General features: G+C 44.0%; 1 protein-coding gene across 1 annotated transcript; it reads left to right on the top strand.

Moving 5' to 3' along the window:
• Positions 1–1,315: 1,315 nt before the first annotated feature.
• On the top strand, positions 1,316–17,720 carry sh3glb2b (SH3-domain GRB2-like endophilin B2b). Its single transcript, XM_068574275.1, has 11 exons — positions 1,316–1,565; positions 2,543–2,684; positions 4,117–4,245; positions 4,837–4,970; positions 5,209–5,301; positions 6,290–6,352; positions 8,908–8,931; positions 9,036–9,125; positions 9,649–9,749; positions 11,714–11,954; positions 14,567–17,720. Exons 1-11 carry the CDS (start codon positions 1,503–1,505, stop codon positions 14,672–14,674), a joined length of 1,188 nt encoding a protein of 395 aa, XP_068430376.1. The 5' UTR covers positions 1,316–1,502; the 3' UTR covers positions 14,675–17,720.
• The last annotated feature ends 1,780 nt before the right edge of the window (positions 17,721–19,500 follow it).

Genomic DNA, 19,500 nt, shown 5'->3' with positions numbered 1-19,500 from the left:
AATGGTTGTCTCAATTTAATTTCATGCTGCAAGACCGTGAAGTTTCACAGACGCCGCTGACAGAAATGCTGTCTGGAGTGGAGCCATGAGGGGCTTTCCTGGGCTGCATGAATGTACAGCTCAGCAGGCTGTTGAAGGGAACGGGATGGGAACCAGGACTCGTAAAGCAACCCTGTGGAACTGCCTCATTTACCTTTGCCTTGGTCAAGAGAGGTTTTTGTGATATTTTCTCTTTCTGATTATACATAAAGTAACATGTACAAAGTCAAACACAAACTACTCAAGATCCATAAGGAACAATGGTAATGTAAAAAGGTACAATATAAATGTGAAAATATAAAAAATGATGCTCAAGTCTAGACTATCAAGCTCAGTCCTTAAAACTGATGAGATTATTATTGTATATTGGCAATGATTCCCTAGTGTTGCATTGATCTCATTGTTGGATTGGATTGGCTTCTGTTAGAGTACAGGAACCGACTCACTGCTTTAACCACACCCTCGACCTTATTCTTACATATGGCATCAACATGAAGCAATTAATGTTTCCACAGAACCATTGATCCGACGAATTGTACGACATTAGGCAAGACTTTTTACATAATATTTTAGAGTTAGAAAGCACCACAGCACAGAGACAGCACTGGTGACAATTACTAATGACCTTCTAGTTGTCTCTGTACTGGTCCTGTTAGACCTAAGTGCTGATAAATGACTTATCTCTGTACTGGTCCTGTTAGACCTTAGTGCTGATAAAGGTCCCCCACATACGTGGGGGACTTGTCACTTACCAATGTCAATACAAAGTACACTAGAGAGCTCATAGTACCATATTACCCCACTAGAGATTATAGTACCACATTACCCCACTAGAGAGATTATAGTACCACATTACCCCACAAGAGAGATTATGGTACCACGAGAGAGATTATAGTACCATATTACCCCACTAAAGATTATAGTATCACATTACCCCACTAGAGAGATTCTAGTATAATGTTACCCAACTAGAGAGATTATAGTAACATATTACCCCACTAGAGAGATTCTAGTATAATGTTACCCAACTAGAGAGATTATAGTAACATATTACCCCACTAGAGAGATCATAGTACACACTTTAAATGCGGTTGTCTCTTTAAATGCTGTTGTCTCTTTAAATGCTGTGGTCCCTTTAAATGCTATGGTCCCTTTAAATGCTGTGGTCTCTTTAAATGCTGTGGTCCCTTTAAATGCTGTTGTCTCTTTAAATACTGTGGTCTCTTTAAATGCTGTGGTCTCTTTAAATGCTGTGATCCCTTTAAATGCTGTTGTCTCTTTAAATGCTGTGGTCCCTTTAAATGCTGTTGTCTCTTTAAATGCTGTGTTCCCTTTAAGGGCAGGGCGTAGAGCAGATTTCCGATGGTCCATGAAGCGGATTAGGGCTCCAGTCCTGCTGTTCATCCTCTCAGCTGATCCTGCAGGAACCACCAGGCTGCCTGCAGCTAGCTCCGACCCGCAGCATGGACTTCAACGTAAAGAAACTGGCTTCCGGTGCCGGGGTCTTCTTCACCCGAGCCGTGCAGGTGAGCCGCGAGTCGGACCGAGCAGGGCTCCCGGTAACACGAGCAGGGCTCCCGGTAACACGAGCAGGGCTCCGTCACACTGATCTGCACCCTGCTGCAGCATCAGCTATGACTCCAGCTATTGCTTCGTGCGCGGCCCCGTGCGCGGCCCCGTGTGTTTAGAGCAGAACAGCCGGTAAAGGTCGCCCAGCCCCGGTCCATTATTGATGGCTATGATCGAGTGGATCACGCACGTGACCGCAGCAGGCTTCCTCAGATCAACAGGACGAGGAGAACCAGAGTGGCGTGTCATGCTCCAGGGCTGTGACCCCATGACCTGTGTGTGTGTGTGTGTGTGTGTGTGTGTGTGTGTGTGTGTGTGTGTGTGTGTGTGTGTGTGTGTGTGTGTGTGTGCCTCAGGGTGAATTCAGTAGTTTGCTTAGTTTTATTTAACGACACCCAGAACAGTTCTGCTCTTTAATCCTCTGCTTTCCGTCATCAACATATCTCAAGCAAAGTGACATTTAATTGTCTCTGACCTGTCAAGAGGAGAATCATGTCCTCATGTCAAGGCGGGAACATGCAACATGCCTAATGTCAATATACTGATCAACCTGTGTGTGTGTGTGTGTGTGTGTGTGTGTGTGTGTGTGTGTGTGTGTGTGTGTGTGTGTTGAAGAGTGCAGGCGTGTGACTAACTTCTCTTGAGAACAGGACATTTCATAGACGCAACTACAGCTGCATAGTGTTGTACTGACCTCGCTAACCTGAACTTTCATAGACATGAAGAATAACTACAGAATATAATATAATATAATCATTATCATAATATTATAATCATTCGACCCTTTTCCCCCCCATCTGAACGGGTGTATTCTGCAGCCATATGTCATCATAGTGATGGCACACTACAGTCTCTGGGCTCCATGTAGTCTTAGGTCTCTGATGGGCTGTGGTGGTGGTCATGCTGCGCCTCAGAGTCCTGTCGTTGTCTCCAGTTCACAGAGGAGAAACTGGGCCAAGCTGAGAAGACGGAGCTGGATCCCCACCTGGAGAACCTGATCACCCGGGCCGACTGCACCAAGAACTGGACTGAAAAAATCTTTCGACAAACCGAGGTGCTCCTGCAGCCCAACCCAAGTAAGAAGACGTGCACACACACGTGACCTGCCAACTATAAGTTACAGCTCCTCATATGGAGCCCAGAAGAAACATGACGCTTACGCAATTCAATATATGTTGTATCATCCACATCACACAATTGCCTAAGAGGGGAAGTAGAATAAACTTAATTTTTGTCATATTTCATAGTTGTGGGCTGCTGAAAAGCACCCAGGGGGCAACTAGTGGTGAGTGTCTTGCTCAGGGACACTTCAACATGCAAACTACAGGGAGACTGGGAGATTATCCTCTGTCACATTGTTTCAGGAAAAACACTTTTTGGGGTCTTCTTAGTCAAAATTGTAATTGAAAAGAAATGAAAAGCATTTTCCATGTTCATTCCTCAGGGACTGATATACATTGTTTGAAACGTAAGCAGGACCCAAACACTTGAAATGAAATGTGTTGAGTAAATAAGCTCGGGTTGGTAATCTGGAGAAACTATTTGCAAGAATACTTGATTACTAGATTTAAAAAATGACCGGACCTAAAAAGCCAGCCCAGTGTTGATTCTTTCCAATGATGGTAGCAAGCAGCATTATCTGAAAAAGTTGCTTGATCTAGCGAGACAGTTGCCAAATCAATAACACTCTTCAGACCGCCCTCTTAAGCCACTCCCCCAAATGATCCTTGTAAATGTAAACCAGCAACACGGCTGCTGTAGGAACTCCCAGCTGGGAAGCAGCTTGTGGCGCAATGAGGGAACCGGTAGACGGCAGCTGGTTGGTCCAATCGTTGGATTCTGATTTCTCACAGATACAGCTGGTTGTTCCAGAGCCAGGATGTAATGCACATTTCAACAATAGAAGATGATTACCAACCATATCTTTTAAACCTTAAAGATTTCAAATGTGAAATGAAGTTTTCGTATCAAGATATTTTACATGATTCTGTACCAGACTCAGAATGATGCTTGGTTTTCATGTCTAACTCTGGCTCTGTATTTTCTAACCCTCCATGCTGCAGTGGACCACACTGGTAAGTCTGTTCCCAGCTGCTGTTTAAGTGATGATAACCTCATTGTCCATAATGAGCTCAGATGATAACTGTCAACTGAAAAAAGAAAGCAGAAGAGAAACAGAGAGCTGAAGAGGAGGCTCCGACCGCTTGTTGAGCTCAGATTCAAGAAGAGCAGTGCGGATTCTGTCGTGGAACAGAGGACCAGCTATCCTGCGGGTCTCAGATGGAATATACATCTTATATTCAGTGTTTGGTTTGAGCAAATTTGAGAGCGCTTGTTTCAGGAAAAACAAATTCTGCAAAACTGTGCAACATTTTAGGTCACAGTGTTAATAAAAAAAGAAAACTATTACATGTGAATAAGGATCATGAAACTGAAACAAATGGGCATAAGCAAGTGTTTCTCCCTGTGTATGGTTTCCCTGAGATTTCTTTATTACCTGCCATCCAGGTGCTCGGATAGAGGAATTCATCTATGACAAGCTGGATAAGAAGCTTCCCTCCAGGACGACAAACCCAGAGCTGCTGGGCCAGTCCATGCTGGAAGCTGCCAATGACTTTGGTCCAGCGACGCCATACGGTCAGTGGTGCTATTAACGGAACCGTCTTTGCATCAGATGAGACTGTAAACATGTTGTCTGCTTTGTACTGATAAGGGATGCTTTTACGAAGCATCATCCTGAATATTCGCAATCATTATCAAATGATGCAGGTGAAAAGTCTGAGCAAAATTGTAATTTGGGAACTAACTGGCTATCGTCTGACTGTGATTTAGCTTTCTACTAGCGAAATAATAAACTGTTAACTGAGTGTAACCTGGGTACTCGTTAAACAACTCCGATGTCGTCTCTCCGTTAGGGTAATTTGGTACTATAATCTCTCTAGTGGGGTAATATGGTACTATAATCTCTCTTGTGGGGTAATATGGTACTATGATGCCTCTAGTGGGGTAATATGGTATTATAATCTCTCTTGTGGGGTAATATGGTACTATAATCTCTCTAGTGGATTAATATGGTACTATAATATCTAGTGGGGTAATATGGTACTATGAGCTCTCTAGTGTACTTCGTATTTACATTGATATACCGGTATTTTGCACATTGAGCTAAATTGAGGTCAGACTGATAACTAATGGGTTTTCCATAATGTGTAACACGTGTATTTGTAGGCAGTACCCTGATCACAGTGGGAGAGTACCAGAAGAGACTGGGCGGAGCCGAGCGCGAGCTCCTCCAAACTTCAGCCGTCGGCTTCCTCACTCCTCTACGCAACTTCCTGGAAGGAGACTGGAGGACTATATCAGTAAGACTGATTTACATTCTCACTCACTACTTTACTGTTAGACCTCGGTGCTTGAAGACCTTGTGTTTGATTTTGACAGAGGTATCTTGCAATGGACACAAACTGATTTAATGGAAAGTCTTCTTCTTGGAGCTGTTTCTTCATTGTGCTGTTAGTTTATATTAGAGCCTTAGTGTTGCAAGGTTTGTTCCCTGCAGCAGGTACCGGTTTCTGATTGGATGCCCTATGTCCTCTGCAGAAAGAAAGGCGACTTCTGGAGAATCGGCGGCTGGATCTTGACATCTGCAAAGCACGTCTGAAAAAAGCCAAAGTGGCAGAAGCCAAAGCAGCGGTGAGTGAACATTTCAAGTTGCTCCGCTAGTTGTTCCTCTGAGAGTTTCTAAATCTCAGTAGACATGAAACCCACAGTGGCCAGACCACACAGTTGATCTTGTTATCTCTAAACTTGGTGTGGTATTGAGCGTTTTTTCATAGTAGCTCCTCCATCAGTGTGAATGTTAGTTAGTCCTGATGGACAGGTGGTACCTTCATGTAGCTCCTCCATCAGTGTGAATGTTAGTTAGTTCTGATGGACAAAATTATAGAATGAGTAATGTAAAAGGGTTGCCCCTAAAATCACAATCATAACCCGACTATAGCTCTATGGACCTTTTTTGACTTCTTAGTTTCAGTATTGTTACAGCAGAAATACAAATCCATCTGTAACATACTAAATGATGGTGGCTGCACACCTGCCCTCGAGGGGCCAAGAGGTCTGACTACAGTGGCGTATGTTGGATAGTGAACACTGCTGGTGACGGCAGCTTGTGCCAGCTGTTCTCTACCACATCTGTAGTTTATAAGACTGAAAAAGCTCAAAGATGAGAAATACAGCAATATCCATATGGCAGGTGGAATAGCAAGATGCATAGCATGACTAACATCATGCATTGTCATGTCGTAAGGTCTTGCTTTCTTTAGAATAACTTTTGCAGTCATGTTGTTCCTCTTGTGCTCTAGACGACCTGCTGCATTGATCAAACTAGATGAAAAGCTTCTGAGAGGCTCTGCTGGCTGCCATATGATCATCATATCATAATTCAAGTCCAAACCTGGACCTGTAAGACCACGCTAAGCTAGTAAAAGCTTAATGGTCACATCACAACAATCCATCAACATAAGAATGTCATTTGACTCCAACTATTTAATAATCTAATCAATAAATGATTCACAGCCATAAGTCATTTCAGTTCCCGCTGCTCGTCTGCTCTGAATTGTTCTGCTTCATGATTGTAACTGCATGACTCCAACATGTGCTTCCTCCTTGCTCTTGTTTGTAGGCTGCACCTGATTTTCAGGAGACAAGACCTCGAAATTATGTTCTCTCTGCCAGTGCATCAGCGGTAAGAGTCACACATACAGGACTTGTGGCCTTAGGGGTGCTATGCTAACATGCTAATAGGCATAGCGCTCGAGAACAAGTGGACTTATGTACCATCAGCCTCAACGAGGACGCACAGACACAGACAAGCGAAATGGGAAAGCCAGACTATGTAGCTTTTAAAAAACAAAGAAATGAAAAATATAATACTGAAGATAAACTATACAATGTTGCTAAATTCGGTGGCCTTTGCTGCTGCAGCCTCATTGGTCAGGTATGAGCAGTAGCTTATGTGGCTGTTAGCAAATGCTTCTGACTCCTGAAGGTGTCCCTGACATCACTCTCATGACTCTTCTGCTACTGTCATGGAGGGCTGAGCAGCTTCCATCCTCAAAAGGCGACAAACTGTTCTTCTTCTTTGGCACAGTTTGATATTATACAGGTATGGAGATGTGCTTCACTTTTCAATTAATTAGAAGACAATGACATGGGTGCTGCACTCTAATGCTTGAGCAAGTGACTGTTGATGTTTGCAACATGAATATGATGACATGAGCATGTGTATGCATGTTTAATTTTGATTGGAAACATTCAGAGCCATCTTCAACTGCTCCACACCGGTTTGATCTGAAATGATGACATATCTCTGAAAAGAATACATGAGTTTTGTAGTTGCACTGGTCACAACGGAGCCAATCCCAGTACGTCTAGCAGGAACGATGGCCCAATGAGCCACACTGTCACTAACACACCTCAAGTACATAAACACACTGTCACTAACACACTGTCACTAACACACACTAACACACTGTCACTAACACACACTAACACACTGTCACTAACACACACTAACACACTGTCACTAACACACCACAAGTACATAAACACACTGTCACTAACACTCACTAACACAAACACACACACACACACACACACACACACACGTATGTATGTATGTATGTATGTGTGTGTGTGTGTGTGTGTGTATGTATGTATGTGTATATGTGTATATGTGTATGTGTATATATGTATGTGTATATATATATATGTATGTATGTATGTATGTATGTATGTATGTGTATATGTATGTATGTGTATATATATATATATGTATGTATGTATGTGTATATGTGTATATATATAAATAAAATTAAATAATAACTGTATCATCAGCATACATTTGGCAGCCAACCCCCCGACAACTCTCAGGTTACCATCCCCATGGTTGTGACATCATTGTCATGGTTAGCATCAGCATCATTAGCAGCTCAGCAGAATAGTCCGCATGAAAAGGGAAGAATCAATGACACAGCGTATGTTTTATCAATCAAGATCCAGCAAAAGCTATCTGTATATACTTTTAATACAAATCTAATATCGTAGCACATCTCTTCTGTCATATTAATACCTGTTGACAGTTCTTGGACTGTGACGTGTTCTCAGTGAGGCATTCAGATCCTCAGTATGCACTTCCTGTGAGTGTAATTATATATTTGTATCATTATTACTAATGCGTTGTGTACATGCTGCAGCTGATTGAGGTGGACTATAACGTGGAACATGTTTTATAAGTTGATGATAGTTTTGTATGTAAAATGAATCTCTGGATAGCTGGAACTGAGTGGAGTAAAGTGGAGAGTAACAGAAGGTGTTGACTCACTGAACCACCTGCAGAGGGGCGGGGAGAGCTGGGAGAACAGAGAGCAGCTTTCCACCACAGGAGGGCGCAATCTACCCAGCATGCATCAGTGTGCAGCTGTCAGACACAAACACAGCAGTCACGGAACTGTTCCTGCCAAATCTGGTTCTGAGTTTATTTGGCATCTCTAATCACACATCATATCATTTCAGCAATATTAACATTTTCCAAATTTACCATCCTATGCTAAATGATGCACCACGGTGGGCCCGACTACAGATCACATCCCCGACTACTACAGATCACATCCCCGACTACTACAGATCGCATCCCCATGCCCTACTACTACAATCACATCCCCGACTACTACAGACCACATCCCCGAGTACTACAGATCACATCCCCATCCCCGACTACTACAGATCACATCCCCGACTACTACAGATCACATCCCCGACTACTACAGATCACATCCCCGACTACTACAGATCACATCCCCGACTACTACAGATCACATCCCCGACTACTACAGATCGCATCCCCATCCCCGACTACTACAGATCACATCCCCGACTACAACAGATCACATCCCCTACTACTACAGATCACATCCCCGACTACTACGATCACATCCCCGACTACTACAGATCACATCCCCGTCTACTACAGATCACATCCCTATCCTTGACTACTGCAGATCACATCCCCGACTACAACAATCACATCCCCGATGTAATACAGCCTTAATCAGAGATTAAGGCTGTATTGCCATAGTAACAGAGACAGACGAACTGAACCCGGGTTCTGCAGATCCTTTAGATTCAGATCCTCATCGTTTGAGACTGAAGCACAGACTTCTAGATTGTTATAGTGTCTATCATTTCATGTTGGAGTTGGATGTTCACGACTGCTTCTTTCTGTTTTCATGCTGATCTCAGCTGCTGAGTGAGGAAGTGGACAAAGTGAGTACCTTCGTGTGTGTGTGTGTGTGTGTGTGTGTGTGTGTGTGTGTGTGTGTGTGTGTGTGTGTGTGTGTAAATGAGCCCTCTCACTGCTTCCTCCTCAGGCCGAACACGAGCTTCGTGTCGCTCAGACAGAGTTTGACCGGCAGGCCGAGGTGACCCGGCTGCTGCTGGAGGGCATCGGCAGCACGCATGTGAGTGACTCGTAGTCTCCAGAATAGGAAATGAGCTCCACGAATCGTTGTTTTGTGTTTGTCGGACATATTGCACAGATGTACTGACCACATGCACGCTCTAAAGAATGAATGCTTGTTTCCGTGGGAGGACGTAAGTAAGTTTAACTGGAGTGAATATGACGCACAAAGTCGTTGCTCTTTGAGCAAAAAGAGAGAAAAAGACTTTTTTATCTTCAGGGTTGGCGACTCGCCAGCCATGAACCAAAACGACGGATTTCACAAAGACAATAACGAAACAAGTAAAATAACATCATATATTACAGGCAAATTCCAGTATTTTCAGACCAGATATTGATTTATTTTGACAACACGGGAGGAGCTACTCGTCATAGTTCGCTATGTTATGGATACTGGAAAGGTGTGTGTGTGTGTGTGTGTATATGTATATGTATATATATATTTATTTTCATTCATTCATTCATGAATCACATTCTGCTGGGGAGTCCACACACTGACTTCCTCTTTTGCGTTCTTTCCTCAGCTCAACCACCTGCGATGTCTGCAGGATTTTGCGGAGGCTCAGGCCACGTACTACGCCCAGTGTCATCACTACATGCAGGACCTTCAGAGGGAGCTCAACAAGTGAGGATTCATCTGTAGCATGTCTGACCGAGGGAGATCAGATCAAGACAGCTCAGTCCATCAGGTCCAAGGGGAAAGGGACATGAAAGGATGAACAACTTTTCAGAATGTTTTGGACTCCACGTGAAGTTTCCACGCGTCTCCTCGAGCAGAGCCAGAGTGAACCAGACTGAGGGCCGATCAGCCGGTGTTGGCTTTGGCTCACCCTTCCTCGGCTGATGGACATGTTTATGATGATCCCACCAGTCAGCGCTGGCTCGCCAGTGTGTTCTGAGCTCAGCTATAGTCTGCCTCGTTTGGTCTTCTGAGGGAAAATACAAAGGCCCTAATTTCCCCAAAACATCATACATCCAATTATCCATTTTAATTTGTTTAATTTGTTACATGATCTGTCACATACCCTCGTAGCGTGACCGGTGGTGTGAGTAAGCGTGTCGGTGCAGCGCCACAGAGCTCTCTCTTCGTGAACAGCTGATTAGTTAGGTGTCACCAAGGCTCGTCCTGACATTACGATTGAAGGCAACGTCTACCTACAGTACAGGTGTACTCTGGGTCTGCCCAGCTACACACAAAATCTCTGTAATCAAAGGAGATTATGATGATGATGATGTGTTTACGGCTGTGGCTCGTTTTGATGACCCATCACACAGCGGCTTCTGTTCTCTTCTGCCACTAAAAACCCAGAGGTCTTTTGTGAGATGGCGTGATGGAATAACAGAGCAGCAGCTAGTCTCCTGGATCATAATAAATATGTAAAAGTAGTGAGATGAATGTAAGTAAATGTAAGCGTAAGCAGCATTACTACTCTGTCAAGTACTAACAAGAGTCAGCAGTTCTGACTGAAATGAGTCTACACTCCTTATTCACGTCAGCGTGTACTTACTATCTCTCTATGTATTCTATTCTGTCTTTAAACATGTTTAGTCTTCTGTGCCAGTTGTCAGTTTATTAATTTATTATTATACTTCACATCTTCTATAGTCGGCCTATAATACTTCAATAAGTGTTAAGTTGCTCTGTTTGTATTGAGCCATCGTAGTTGTACTTCAGGGCTTTATGTGTTGTACAGTAGACTCCATAATATATTATGGTATGCCCACATCCTGGAATCAACAGCACCCAGACACAGTGTGAGCTGTCATTCAGGTTTAAGGAGCAATGTCCCGGTCAGGACGCCAGTACATCGAGCAGCAGGATATTGAGTTTGGGCTTCTTCCCTAAAAAAATAATTTCAGGTTTTTGACATTTTATTTATTGTTTGTTTATGAGGAGGATAACACAGTATCAATAAAGAACCTGATTGAGAGTGTCAAAAAGAGTACAGGTGGCTTGTGGAAGAGGTGTTGGTACTGAAACTGGTGAGCTTTGGGTCCTCATTGTGCTGGAGAACGCACGATCGTCCATGTGAGAAAACCCAGTTTTCTCACAAGTTCTATAATTTAATCTTTCCACAGAACATTTGCCCAGAAGGATTGTGGTTTCAGCTCTTTGAAGGTTGGGGAAAAAACATCACGTAAAAACCTCCAAAGACTTCTCCATTGATTTGACCTGAGAGTTTATCACTGATTTGAAGGGTGCCAACAAGGCAATCTTACAGTTTGTATAGTTAACTTAGTCTTATTGTAAACCTGCAGTTATTGTTTCTTTTGCTGTTCCGTCTTAAACTTAAGTCTCTATAGACCAATTTCTTCACTAGATTAGTTTCTTTCAGGAGATATTCTACATGTGTACTTGATGTCATGGGTACCAATAAGGGGCACCGACACTGATTCGACCAGTTGGCTATTCAGACATCAGCACCACAGCTCAATCAAGAACACGATCGGATTTCCATTCTTTTGCAAAGGAACAGCATTAGTCCCCGAGTCTGGGTGTGACCGCTGCCTTGCTTTTTATAGGAGTATGGTAACGGCATGCAGTAGGTGGTGAAGTCAACTCCTTTTTGTCTTCCACTGTTCACACAGATGTGGTAGTGCCGTCAGTGCCCCCCACCCTTCTGCCGAGGTGGACCCCGACCCCGCCGCCTCTGCTTTGCTGTCTGAACCATCGTCTCCTGGGGCCCCAGCCTCCTCTCTGTCGAGCCAAAGGCCCGGCACACTGACGATGGAGCAGACACAGCTCCACGTCACCGGGACGAGGAAGGCCAAGGTCCTGTATGACTACGACGGCCACGATGTCAGCGAGCTGTCCCTCTTGGCTGATGAGGTAAAGTAGGATGTTCCGAGTCACCCCACACACCAACATCTCTGGTAGACCCGGAGCACAGCTGGACCTACTCATGAGCAGAAAGCAGTAGGAAGACGATTAGCTGTGAGACTGGTACAGTGCAGAATATTCCATCCATCCATTTTCATTCGCTTATCCGTGTCGGGTCCCGGTGGCAGCAGCCCAGCAGACTGACCCAGGCTTCCCTCTCACCCGCATCACTGTCCAGCTTATTCTGGGGACCCGAGGCGTTCCCAGGCCAGCGGGAGATCTAATCCCTTCAGCGTGTCCTGAGTCTCCTAATGCCCAGTTGGACGTGCCTGGAAAACCTCTAATGGGAGGCGTCCAGGAGGCATCCTGATGAGATGCCGAACCACCTCAGCTGACTCCTTTAGACATAAAGGAGTAGTGGCGCAACTCCAAGTTCCCTCCTGATGTCCGAGCTCCTTCCTCTATCTCTAAGGCTGAGCCCTACAGAGGAAACTCATCTTTTGGTATTGAGGTTCTCAATGTTTCTATTGAATGCCACCTCCCAACAGACTGTGACTCTGGTCTTTCCTGGTGCCTTTGTCCCTACTATTATTTATATATCGGGGAGAGACACAATTAGTTGCAGCTGAAGCTATTTGGGCTTCTTCTTGGCACCGTTCCCTCGCTGCTAAGCCCAACCACGCCCCACCACCACAGTATTATACGATAACCGTCGCTTTAAATAAGTTCCATTACCACTTGTGTGAATGAAGTTAGCTTGATGAGTATCAACAACACTGGTAGTGAACGTTGTTCATTCAATCACACCTTACAGCAAACACAGCTGATGGAGATCTACACATTCTTCTAAGTGCACCTTTCTCATTGGTCCCTGTGATCTGCTTCCACCTGTTCATAGCGGCCCTGAAGGGATCTCTCTTGAGAACATTTCCAATGTAAGATGGTACAGTCTGTATTCTTGGCTAAGTGGATTTTCCAAAGTTAGAGAAGTTGGTCTCGCATGAAATGACTCTGTTACTGATAAGGAGCTGCATGAAGGGGATGCAGAGATGGTGTTGAACCTACCGGGATGTGTGAAACTTCATTTCAGCAGTGTTGGCAGACACAGTACAGCCTGTGGGTACACCTGCTATTTCATTTTCTTAGCACACAAGCTGCCTCGTGAAAATAAAATTAAGTGTAACTCGTGACCGTCTGTCTCAAACCAGGACTGCGCTGGGTTTCAGTCTGGATATCCTCCCAGTCCTGGAAGAGCTTGTGTCCAGGACCTTTTAGTTTGAACTCCACTGAGTCAACAAAGAAGTCTGCTTACCAGACCTCTGGAGTCTTATCTGTGCTTGAGGCTGCTGGCTGCAAGTGCCACCAGCATAACACAGTTGAATTGCCTTGTGGGTAACGTAGGTCTTGTAAAGGAAGAATGCGTGGAATAAGATGGACGATGTCTCTGGTTCTGCTGCATTGGATCCTATTTAAAACTTGTCTGGCCATGTCATGCTGGAGTGCTCTTTTCAGGAGGACACATCTGGAGCGAGCGAGGGGTAAAAGTAGAGACGGAGGAAAACAGGGAGCAGGAGACGGAGCATTCGTGCTGGCCATTAAGGGTGCATTGCCCCGCCTTCTTATTCCAACTTTCATTCAAAGTCCTTGGCTATAAGGTTTTCCCTCCCCTGAGCCGCACAGACCCAAGCTGGCCCTGAGGTCCGGACCCGTCATCATTCGCTTCCTTCGCTCCGCATTCAGGACTCTGTAGTGAGGGAGGCGGGTCAACAAGTTGAACCGGCGTGATGTGGGATAGCGATGCTATGATAGCATGGCTATGATAGCATGGCTTCAAGCTCTGACACTTCTATTCAAATTAGTTGCTGTTATGTTTCTGTCACCAGGTCTTTTTTTGATTGTTTCAAGTTAAACTTTATTACGTCGTCATATTACATGCATACATGAAGTGTATCTGTATTTATACATCCATAGTGGGCTAATGTGAGCAACTGGGAGTTCGGGGTCTTGCTCAAGGGCACTATGGGAGACCAGGGATAGAACCGGCTACCTTGTTGTAGCAGGACGACCTCTCATCCCATAAGATGTTATAATCATATTTTAGTTTTCTTCCTCTGCAGCCTGGCTCTTGACCCGTTGTCAGTGGTTAGAGTTGCTCTACAGGTATGCTAGCAATGCTAATGCTAGTCATCGTTACTCTGTCTGTCTCGGCTGGTTTCATGACATCTTTTTTGCTGTAGCCTTGGTGTCAAATAATCCACTTCGTAAAAGTACCTGGCAAATAATGCAGGAGGGAAGCTCCATAACGTGTTTGGTCAACTTTTGGTTAAAACTTGGCTTATCAGCACAATACTGTGGTCCCTCCTGCAGCTATTGATTCCTGGTCTGCTTCTTGCCGTGGTCTAACTGTATGAGGGGAGTGGAGGCCCACACGGAGCATCAAACCTGCCTGAGGAGGAGGAAGATGATGCCATGTCACATGATGTTACATCATTTTGCTTTCCGTTTCCCTTCCCTTGGGAAACAATCTCGGTATTGTTTGTTCTTGTTTAAATAGCTTTGTTTTGGTGAAAGAGTTTTCCATGAAATATATCTTTAAAATGTATTGTTCTTTGTTTCTCCAGCTCATTACAGTCTACACCGTACCAGGAATGGATCCTGATTGGTTGATTGGAGAACGCGGGAACCAAAAGGGAAAGGTCCCCGTCACCTACCTCGAACTGCTGAGCTAATAACACACACACACACACACACGCACACGCGCACACACACACACGCACACACACTTATGCAAACCATTTTGTTGGGACATTTTCTATAAACACAGATGGCTCATAGGAGGAAATTGCAACAAATGCTTGTAACTGTGTGAGCAACAGTGGGTCTTTGTCACAGTAAAGTGTGTGTGATGAGGTTACAGCTACACTCCCTCAGTTACTTAACAGAGCAGTTTTGTGTGAACATTACAACTACATTCTTCTCAATCTTTCATTTGTGTTTTTACCTTAACGCATTATGAGGCATTCAAAAGACAATGCATTAATGATTAATGCATTAAAGGATTATTCTGCTTTATTTCAGCTTGGGTCTTATTTTTGTAGTTTGGGTCTTATTTGTATCAAAAACGACACCCCATAGCCATAGACCATAGTATAACAACACCCCATAGACCATAGTATAACAACATCCCATAGTATAACAACACCCCATAGCCATAGACCATAGTATAACAACACATAGTATAGCAACACCCCATAGTCATAGACCATAGTATAACAACACATAGTATAACAACACATAGTATAACAACACATAGTATAACAACACCCCATAGACCATAGTATAACAACACATAGTATAGCAACACCCCATAGTTGTGGATCAACACCAGAGGGTTAAATGTCACCTGCTCTGCATTGATGAGTTAAAGTGAGTTCACCTCAAAGTACCCAGCGTGTAATAAACCAGAATAATGGCTTCCTCTTCTCTGGTCCACTTCAGCTTCACACAAGCTGTGCGTCTTTCATCATTTGTTCTTAAAGCTCAGCCATACGAACCCATGCCACCTGCTGAAGGGCTTTCAGCTGAGCTGGTGATCCTGGTTTGTTTGTTGTGTCCGTTGCTGTACTGTAAACATTGTGGTGTTGAAACACAAAGATCGGCAAACTTGGAAGTTTACAATTTTCTGAGCGAGAAAATTATGAATAATATCTTCATCGTCTTACCAGTTGATGACACCTGTTGTGGGTTTGTGAAGTGGACAGTGGTTGAGTGATCATGCTGAGTCATTGTCATGTTTTCTTCAAGGACAACAAGACACCGCTTGTGCTCATGCTGTGCTGCTGGAGCAGGTTGGTTCACAGGGAAATGTGAATGTGAATCAAATGTTTTTTGGGGAAACAGAAATAGAAATGTCCTTCCTGTATGAGGAGCATTTAGTCAAACAACGAAGGGGTTCATGATGATTACAAAGAGAAGTCAGCCTGAAGAGATGTTGCAGATCCCACAGGAGCAACACCGGGTTGCCAGATGACGCTCGAGAGTTTAAGATGGTTTGGAACTGAGTCGCAGTGTGTGCAAAATGAACAGTCCTGTAAGAATGACTTATTGTAAATATTACAATAAGTCTTGTTGTATTGTGTTGAACTAACTGCAGATGATGTAAAGTCTTTATTGGATGCTTTCCCTCACCAGTGCAATATGTGTGTAATGTTGTGAGTCTTTCAAAGGGAATAGTTTGGAGCGTACCAGGTATCCCTGCTTCCCAAAGGAGGATGGGACAGAGTGCTTCTTTAGCGCCGCCGTTGGGCCAAAAGATCATAAAGACTTGGTACATTCATGCTTTCTTCTCCAAATTAATGTCTGTAGCTTTTTTACTGGTGAGGCTCTAAGAAGATTTGTTAGTATTTTTCAGTGAAATGAACATTGCAGTAATTTGTCAAAGTTTTGAATATTCTCAGATATCAACAGGATACCAGAGGACTGAAGAACATGTGGAGCATGCACGTTGTAGAAACTGTGTGTGTGTGTGTGTGATAATTCATTCATTCAGGATTCAAAGCACAGTTATTTGTATGGGCTGTGTTTTCTGTGTAGATTGAGTGTGTTGTAAAAGGCCTGCAGGAGGGACCATAACATCATAACATGGCCAGACATCTTGTTGTCATCACATGTTCCTACTCATGGCCACTGGTTTGATGTGCAATAAACATGCATGTGTGTTACAGTAACATGAGTGTCTGGTTCTTGAATAGCCACTGCACAGATACACAACAGTACCTGTCTGGAAGAAATTGTCTAGTTTATTTGGTCATCGTGAGGCGACACCTTCCAGTGGACCATCGTTTGGATTCCATGTTTGTCAAAATGTTGACAAATGTTTGTCAATTTACAGATAGTTGTGCACGTCAAAGTTGTATTAGATGATATAACTATTGAAGTACAAGACTGAAAATACATCAAGACTTCCCAGCCAAAGTCTCTCTGGAGCCACGATGCCTGAACAGTGCGACCGCAATGAACAACGTAACAGTTACAGCACATCACATGAATATTCATATGAGTAGTATACAAACGGACCACGGTCCAGACAACCAGCATCCATGGAGCAGAAGGACGTTAGCTTACATTGCCTCTGCCATGGGCTGCTAGCATGTTTCGGGAATTGATGCTGAAAATTAGTTGTTTTTAATGTGTTTATTTATAAATATAAAGCTTGTATGAGATGCTGAATGTATAACCCTACAATGTTCCTTAGGCAAAGGCATGATCTTATTATTTATGCTGCATGAAAGAATAAGGAATGAGCACAGTACGTCTTTCCCAAAGCAGTCAGCAGGTTGACGTGAATTATTCTGAATAAAGTCTCAGAAGTAAAAAAAACAAAAAAACTCTCCAAACCTTAACTGAGATGCTACCGGCTGAACAATTGTTTGTGTAATTTGGCTAATAGAAATGTGTTACTTCAATACATTATATGCAAAGTTGTGTCAATATTACTGAGAGTCAATAAATGAGTGGAGACGTTTCCTCCGTCATGTGAGCGCCATGAAGACCTGCTCGTCCCGTCAGTAGAGCGTTGAAGCAACAACATGGTGGACCAACAAAACGCTTCCTGTCATGACTCAACCTTCTGATAAACTAAACATCCAACAAAAATATTTCTTCTGTTGTAACAATACGACTTGGCAATAACTTTTCTACCCCTGGGAAGTTATTTATTTCCCTTTTTAGAAGGAAATGAACCGACTTTCCAACGGTGTCAAGAAGTTACAACAGAGAAGTAATCTTAACACATTTCCAAACTTTTTGTTTGTGTATTTATCTTTCTTTCTTTTTTTAATAAAGAATTGTTTTACATATACATGATTGAGACAATGAGCGTTTACGCCAAAGACGCCACACAGTGGTGTCTTACATCTTCTCTGTCTGAATATTCTGATTTTCATAGCCGTTTAATGAACCATGAAGTTAAAGACACAGGAAACAGCAGCGCAGGGAAAGCTTTCTCTCGCTTCTTGTAGGATGGACTCTTCTTATTGTTGGAGCCCATCTCCAATCACTGTGTCCATCTGAGATGCAGCATTTTCAATTTACTTCCTGCCCTGTATGCCTTGTCCTGACTGCATGTGTGCCTCCTGATTGTTTGAGCCCTCCCCGTGCGTTTCCCCTCTCGTGCGCGTACTCCCTCTCTCTCCCTGGTCCACGGCCAGATCGTCTTCATCTCCCGGTCGCGGCGGTACAATCTGTCCATTACTGACTCAGCGGAGGGAAGTCATGCCAAACTCGGTGGAGGAAGTGTTCCGCGCGTTTTTTTTGTGAACCTCGTCTGGCGTTTGGTGGCCCCTGTGGCCACCGAAGAAAGAGTCCGACAGCTGGGTGGACTCTGTGTGGGAGTCGTGGTATACGCCTCCTCCCCATAGCCACCAGGAGGGACCTTAGAACCACTGTATGGACACTGAGGGTGAGCCATGGTGTGGGCCCCGCAGCTTGAAGGGCAGGATTCCTGCCTCCCCGGCCCCTAATCATGGAGCCCGAACCTCAGGGCCACGTCCAAGCCGACGCCTGGTCTCTGCTGTCAGCTCGCAGCCGAGGCCGACCACGGCTTCCTGTGCCCTGTCGACACCCCGGCAGACCCAGGTCCCGACCGCCGCCTCTGTGTTGCTGGCAGCCCTGGTCCTGGTCCCACGTCTCCAGCCGACGCGGCTCCCAGTGTCCTGCTGAGGTCACGCCGCGTAGGTCACGGCGCGCAGGTCACGCCTCGTAGGTCACGCCTCGTAGGTCACGCCTCGTAGGTCACGCCTCGTAGGTCACGCCTCGTAGGTCACGCCACGTAGGTCACAGCGCGCAGGTCACGCCTCGTAGGTCACGCCTCGTAGGTCACGCCTCGTAGGTCACGCCGCGCAGGTCACGCCGCGCAGGTCACGCCGCGCAGGTCAATTTCTTTACTTTTTAGTTTTCACACACTGTTTTAAGCCTTTATAACATAATAACAACTAATACTTACCAGATTTTAAAAAAGGTCATTTCTCCTGAAAAAAAGAGCAAAATAAATTCACCAACAGGACACTTTTTGACATTTGACACATTAGATAAAAAGGGTCAGGCAGACTTTCATCATTTTAGTACTAAAAGGGTTAAGTACTTTTATACACTATTTTTATTCCGTCTGTATATTTAATATTCTTGTTACTGATTTATTTCTGTTTTGTTTTATTACTGTTTTACTGTTTATCTATATTACGTTATTGCTTTTATTTACTTGCATTGCTGCTGTAATCCTGTAACTTCCCCACTGAGGGACTAATAAAGGATTATCTTGTTTTATCTTAGTATATTTTAGCTATTTTTATTTTCTTCTATTAAGGTCTAGTTCCACCATGAAATAAAATACCAAAACATTTTGTGAGGACAGAATAGTTTTTTATTTCAAGGTCTCAACATGTGATCATAATTCCTCATAAAATGTAGGCGCCTGGAGAAAATATTGTTCTGTTCTCAAAATAACGACATGAGATTCAAATAAACCGTAGTCTCTTAGAAACGATGTCCTGTACAA

This window comes from Clinocottus analis, unplaced genomic scaffold (genome assembly GCF_023055335.1).
Source record: "Clinocottus analis isolate CAN_PGR_092001 unplaced genomic scaffold, fCliAna1.0.p SCAF_13, whole genome shotgun sequence".
NCBI classification, from domain to species: domain Eukaryota; kingdom Metazoa; phylum Chordata; class Actinopteri; order Perciformes; family Cottidae; genus Clinocottus; species Clinocottus analis.
Note: the sequence above shows the minus strand (reverse complement) of the source record. Positions and strands in the feature narration are given on the sequence as shown.

What these genes read in the sequence shown, in the direction of transcription:
- sh3glb2b (XM_068574275.1), top strand. Translation starts at nt 1,503, where the DNA reads ATGGACTTCAACGTAAAGAAACTGGCTTCCGGTGCCGGGGTCTTCTTC. An exon ending in GCTCCTGCAGCCCAACCCAA is followed by an intron (nt 2,685 to 4,116) that starts GTAAGAAGACGT and finishes CCTGCCATCCAG; the next exon opens with GTGCTCGGATAGAGGAATTC. An exon ending in TGAGTGAGGAAGTGGACAAA is followed by an intron (nt 8,932 to 9,035) that starts GTGAGTACCTTC and finishes CTTCCTCCTCAG; the next exon opens with GCCGAACACGAGCTTCGTGT.